The sequence below is a fragment of the Oncorhynchus masou genome, chromosome 29 (genome assembly GCF_036934945.1).
Source record: "Oncorhynchus masou masou isolate Uvic2021 chromosome 29, UVic_Omas_1.1, whole genome shotgun sequence".
Lineage (NCBI taxonomy): Eukaryota > Metazoa > Chordata > Actinopteri > Salmoniformes > Salmonidae > Oncorhynchus > Oncorhynchus masou.
The window spans coordinates 103,239,386-103,245,913 of record NC_088240.1 but is presented as its reverse complement, the minus strand read 5'-3'; the positions used below and the strand labels follow the sequence as shown (position 1 = coordinate 103,245,913).

Sequence of the window (6,528 nt, the reverse complement as noted above, 5' to 3'; positions counted from 1 at the left end):
CAATGCAGCCTTCCTGTGGTGTAATTTAATTCTCTACAAGAGTTATTTTTCTGCCCCTGTCCTTCCATCTTCTATCTCATGGAGGAACAGAAGGACCAAGCCAATTTCTACACCGGCAGCAAACTGCCCACTCTTCTTCCCCATCAAATTAGAAAAGCTGTTTGTGTTTTTATCTTTCAGATTTCCTGGGTTTTATGGCTAAATACTGAAGCACTGGAGGCTGGTCATGCTTTAAGCTACTAGAAAAAGTTAAGCTTCAGCATTGGCTAGCCGAGATATCGGCAGTAAGCCGACAAGTAATTAAAGCAGCATATCTGTAACAACTGTCATCTCTTATTTCTGCTCAGCTTGGACGGAAACCAAAGGCGAGAACAGCCAGGAAGGAGCAGGGAGGAAAAGGGACTTGACATTACTGGGCAGTGTGCTGGGTAACTCTCTCTCTCTCTCTCTCTCTCTCTCTCTCTCTCTCTCTCTCTCTCTCTCTCGCTCTCTCTCTCTCTCTCTGAACAGTTTAGCAAACGGGGGCGTTTAGGGGATTGGGGGAGCAGATCAAAAGGCCCTTCACCAATTAACAGCAGGGAGAAGAGCATCAAATAAGGTATACATTTCAGTTCAGCACGTTTCAGTGAGCCAAGCAGGAAGTGCATTGTAATACTCCTGAGTGGTGGAAGCTTGGAGCCCTCAGTGATGTCACCACGGGTTCTCTAAATAGGCTCAACGGCTCTCAGAATGGTTTGGCGCACTACTGTAGAAGTCTTGTTGAGTATAGTGTTGAGTCGGTCAGATAACAGTGGAACATTGATACTGTAGGTTCTGCTATGTAGGAAGAACAGGAAACGTGAGGCCAGCTCTGCCCCGGGTCTGATGGAGGTCAGAGCTGTGTGAAGCCATTCTATTTCTATGGTTACAGAAAGCTTCTGCACAATTTTCAACAATCTTTGACAAGAAGATGTTCTCAAATGCATGGTGCAATATACACTCTATAGACACAGTTTATTAGGTACACCACCCCGTTCACCAACATGGATCGCTCCTACAGACAGTGTCACTTGGCCGTGCCTTGCTATATAATACAGATCCAGTATCTCAGAAATGGCTGCCCTCCTGGGATATTAATGCAGGACAGTGTCTAAGATTTGCGAAGAATGGTGCGACAAACAAAATAAGTATCACTGAGGAGCATCACTGAGGAGCATCACTGAGGAGACTGATCACTAAGGAGCATCACTGAGGAGACTGATCACTAAGGAGCATCACTGAGGAGCATCACTGAGGAGACTGATCACTAAGGAGCATCACTGAGGAGCATCACTGAGGAGACTGATCACTAAGGAGCATCACTGAGGAGCATCACTGAGGAGCATCACTGAGGAGCATCACTGAGGAGACTGATCACTGAGGAGCCTGATCACTGAGGAGCCTGATCAGTCAGAATTCTGATCACCGAGGAGCCTAATCTCTGAGGAGCATCATTGAGGAGCCTGATAACTGAGGAGCATCACTGAGGAGCTTCACTGAGGAGCCTGATCACCGAGGACACTGAAAGGTATGTTCCCATTAATAGCTGCCTGTTAGAGAACAATTCATTAAATACAAATTAATGTGAGAATCATCACTGAGGAGTGTCACTGAGGAGCCTGAATACTGAGGAGCTTCACTGAGGAGCCTGATCACTGAGGAGCTTCACTGAGGAGCCTGATCACTGATGAGGATGGTCACTGATGGGCCTTATCGCTGCAGAACCTGATCACTGAGGAGTATCTCTGAGGAGCATCACTGAGGAGACTGATCACTAAGGAGCATCACTGAGGAGCATCACTGAGGAAACTGATCACTGAGGAGCATCACCGAGGAGCCTGATAACTGAGGAGCATCACTGAGGAGCCTGATAACTGAGGAGCATCACTGAAGAGCCTGATAACTGAGGAGCATCACTGAAGAGCCTGATTACTGATGAGCCAGATCATTGAGGAGCCTGACCACTGAGGAGCCTGACCACTGAGGAGCCTGATCACTGAGGAGCCTGATCACTGTGGAGCCTGATCACTGTGGAGCCTGATCATTGAGGAGCCTGATCACTGAGGAGCATCACTGAGGAGACTGATCACTAAGGAGCATCACTGAGGAGCATCACTGAGGAGACTGATCACTAAGGAGCATCACTGAGGAGCATCACTGAGGAGACTGATCACTAAGGAGCATCACTGAGGAGCATCACTGAGGAGCATCACTGAGGAGCATCACTGAGGAGACTGATCACTGAGGAGCCTGATCACTGAGGAGCCTGATCAGTCAGAATTCTGATCACCGAGGAGCCTAATCTCTGAGGAGCATCATTGAGGAGCCTGATAACTGAGGAGCATCACTGAGGAGCTTCACTGAGGAGCCTGATCACCGAGGACACTGAAAGGTATGTTCCCATTAATAGCTGCCTGTTAGAGAACAATTCATTAAATACAAATTAATGTGAGAATCATCACTGAGGAGTGTCACTGAGGAGCCTGAATACTGAGGAGCTTCACTGAGGAGCCTGATCACTGAGGAGCTTCACTGAGGAGCCTGATCACTGATGAGGATGGTCACTGATGGGCCTTATCGCTGCAGAACCTGATCACTGAGGAGTATCTCTGAGGAGCATCACTGAGGAGACTGATCACTAAGGAGCATCACTGAGGAGCATCACTGAGGAAACTGATCACTGAGGAGCATCACCGAGGAGCCTGATAACTGAGGAGCATCACTGAGGAGCCTGATAACTGAGGAGCATCACTGAAGAGCCTGATAACTGAGGAGCATCACTGAAGAGCCTGATTACTGATGAGCCAGATCATTGAGGAGCCTGACCACTGAGGAGCCTGACCACTGAGGAGCCTGATCACTGAGGAGCCTGATCACTGTGGAGCCTGATCACTGTGGAGCCTGATCATTGAGGAGCCTGATCACTGAGGAGCCTGATCACTGAGGAGCCTGATCACTGTGGAGCCTGATCACTGTGGAGCCTGATCACTGTGGAGCCTGACCACTGAAGAGCCTGATCAGTGTGCTCACATTAATAACTGCCTGTTAGTGATCAACTCATTAAAGAAATCTGTTTCCAGTATGCAAAGTCTTGAGCATTGATTCTGTTTTTATGTAACCCTAAAAGCCCTGAAAGGGTACATTTTGACCCCTAAAAGGCCTGAAAGGGTACATTTTGACCCCTAAAGCCTCAGTAGGGGTACATTTTGACCCCTAAAGCCTCAGTAAGGGTACATTTTGACCCCTAAAGCCTCAGTAGGGGTACATTTCGACCCCTAAAGCCTCAGTAGGGGTACATTTTGACCCCTAAAGACTCAGTAGGGGTACATTTCGACCCCTAAAGCCTCAGAAGGGGTACATTTTGACCCCTGAAGCCTCAGTGGGGGTACATTTTCACCCCGAAAGCACCAACAGGGGTACATGTTTTATCACCACAGCCCCCCCATATACTACCCACCCTGCAACCTGTATGCTGTTTCTGCTGCCATGTCAGTAACTAGTTGATGGCAAAGTCATAACACTACAAAAGGATTATCCGTCTTCAAGAGAGCGAGAGTTGCACCCCTTCTGAAAAAACCTACACTCGATCCCTCCGATGTCAACAACTACAGACCAGTATCCCTTCTTTCTTTTCTCTCCAAAACTCTTGAACGTGCCGTCCTTGGCCAGCTCTCCCGCTATCTCTCTCAGAATGACCTTCTTGATCCAAATCAGTCAGGTTTCAAGACTAGTCATTCAACTGAGACTGCTCTTCTCTGTATCACGGAGGCGCTCCGCACTGCTAAAGCTAACTCTCTCTCCTCTGCTCTCATCCTTCTAGACCTATCGGCTGCCTTCGATACTGTGAACCATCAGATCCTCCTCTCCACCCTCTCCGAGTTGGGCATCTCCGGCGCGGCCCACGCTTGGATTGCGTCCTACCTGACAGGTCGCTCCTACCAGGTGGCGTGGTGAGAATCTGTCTCCTCGCCACGCGCTCTCACCACTGGTGTCCCCCAGGGCTCTGTTCTAGGCCCTCTCCTATTCTCGCTATACACCAAGTCACTTGGCTCTGTCATAACCTCACATGGTCTCTCCTATCATTGCTATGCAGACGACACACAATTAATCTTCTCCTTTCCCCCTTCTGATGACCAGGTGGCGAATCGCATCTCTGCATGTCTGGCAGACATATCAGTGTGGATGACGGATCACCACCTCAAGCTGAACCTCGGCAAGACGGAGCTGCTCTTCCTCCCGGGGAAGGACTGCCCGTTCCATGATCTCGCCATCACGGTTGACAACTCCATTGTGTCCTCCTCCCAGAGCGCTAAGAACCTTGGCGTGATCCTGGACAACACCCTGTCGTTCTCATCTAACATCAAGGCGGTGGCCCGTTCCTGTAGGTTCATGCTCTACAACATCCGCAGAGTACGACCCTGCCTCACACAGGAAGCGGCGCAGGTCCTAATCCAGGCACTTGTCATCTCCCGTCTGGATTACTGCAACTTGCTGTTGGCTGGGCTCCCTGCCTGTGCCATTAAACCCCTACAACTCATCCAGAACGCCGCAGCCCGTCTGGTGTTCAACCTTCCCAAGTTCTCTCACGTCACCCCGCTCCTCCGCTCTCTCCACTGGCTTCCAGTTGAAGCTCGCATCCGCTACAAGACCATGGTGCTTGCCTACGGAGCTGTGAGGGGAACGGCACCGCAGTACCTCCAGGCACTGATCAGGCCCTACACCCAAACAAGGGCACTGCGTTCATCCACCTCTGGCCTGCTCGCCTCCCTACCACTGAGGAAGTACAGTTCCCGCTCAGCCCAGTCAAAACTGTTCGCTGCTCTGGCCCCCCAATGGTGGAACAAACTCCCTCACGACGCCAGGACAGCGGAGTCAATCACCACCTTCCGGAGACACCTGAAACCCCACCTCTTCAAGGAATACCTAGGATAGGATAAAGTAATCCTTCTCACCCCCCCCCTTAAATGATTTAGATGCACTATTGTAAAGTGGCTGTTCCACTGGATGTCAGAAGGTGAATTCACCAATTTGTAAGTCGCTCTGGATAAGAGCGTCTGCTAAATGACTTAAATGTAATGTAAATGTAATGATTATTATTTTTTAATTTTTAATTTCACATTTATTTAACCAGGTTGGCAAGTTGAGAACAAGTTCTCATTTCCAACTGGGATCTGGCCAAGATAAAGCAAAGCAGGGCGACCAAAACAGCAACACAGAGTTACACATAAACAAATGTACAGTCAATAACACAAAATAAAATAAAAATAGAAACATCTTTGAACAGTGTGTGTGCAAATGTTGAAGAATAGGGAGGAGGGCAATACATTGTCCCTAGTGCTGAAAATAATTTCAATTTAGCATTAATACTGGAGTGATAGATGTGCAGATGATGATGTGCAGGTAGAGATACTGGGATGCAAAAGAGCAAGAGGATAAATAACAATATGGGGATGAGGTAGTAGGGTGTGCTATTTACAGATTGTCACGACTTTCACCGAGATAGGTCCCTCTCCTTGTTCGGGCGGCGTTCGGCGATCGACGTCACCGGTCTTCTAGCCATCGTCGATCCACCTTTCATTTTCCATTTGTTTTGTCTTGTTTTTCTGCCCACCTGGTTTGCATCCCTCATTACTCGTCTTACATATAACCCTCTGTTTCTCCCATGTCTATGTGTGTACTCCAGGCTGGTTATTGTAACCCTCTGTTTCCCCCATGTCTATGTGTGTACTCCAGGCTGGTTATTGTAACCCTCTGTTTCCCACATGTCTATGTGTGTACTCCAGGCTGGTTATTGTAACCCTCTGTTTCCCCCGTGTCTATGTGTGTACTCCAGGCTGGTTATTGTAACACTCTGTTTCCCCCGTGTCTATGTGTGTACTCCAGGCTGGTTATTGTAACACTCTGTTTCCCCCGTGTCTATGTGTGTACTCCAGGCTGGTTATTGTAACCCTCTGTTTCCCCCGTGTCTATGTGTGTACTCCAGGCTGGTTATTGTAACCCTCTGTTTCCCCCATGTCTATGTGTGTACTCCAGGCTGGTTATTGTAACCCTCTGTTTCCCCCATGTCTATGTGTGTACTCCAGGCTGGTTATTGTAACCCTCTGTTTCCCCCATGTCTATGTGTGTACTCCAGGCTGGTTATTGTAACCCTCTGTTTCCCCCATGTCTATGTGTGTACTCCAGGCTGGTTATTGTAACCCTCTGTTTCCCCCATGTCTATGTGTGTACTCCAGGCTGGTTATTGTAACCCTCTGTTTCCACCATGTCTATGTGTGTACTCCAGGCTGATTATTGTAACCCTCTGTTTCCCCCATGTCTATGTGTGTACTCCAGGCTGGTTATTGTAACCCTCTGTTTCCCCCATGTCTATGTGTGTACTCCAGGCTGGTTATTGTAACCCTCTGTTTCCCCCATGTCTATGTGTGTACTCCAGGCTGGTTATTGTAACCCTCTGTTTCCCCCATGTCTATGTGTGTACTCCAGGCTGGTTATTGTAACCCTCTGTTTCCC

The 6,528-nt window shown here is 48.7% G+C and overlaps 1 protein-coding gene across 1 annotated transcript; it reads left to right on the top strand.

Moving 5' to 3' along the window:
* Window positions 1–3,846: 3,846 nt before the first annotated feature.
* On the top strand, window positions 3,847–4,950 carry LOC135521385 (uncharacterized; the record flags this gene model as incomplete). The annotated part of the gene is made up of 2 exons (XM_064947286.1): window positions 3,847–3,960; window positions 4,156–4,950. Coding segments are annotated over 2 exons (909 nt in total), but the record flags the coding sequence as incomplete, so codon positions are not given.
* Between the last annotated feature and the right edge of the window lie 1,578 nt (window positions 4,951–6,528).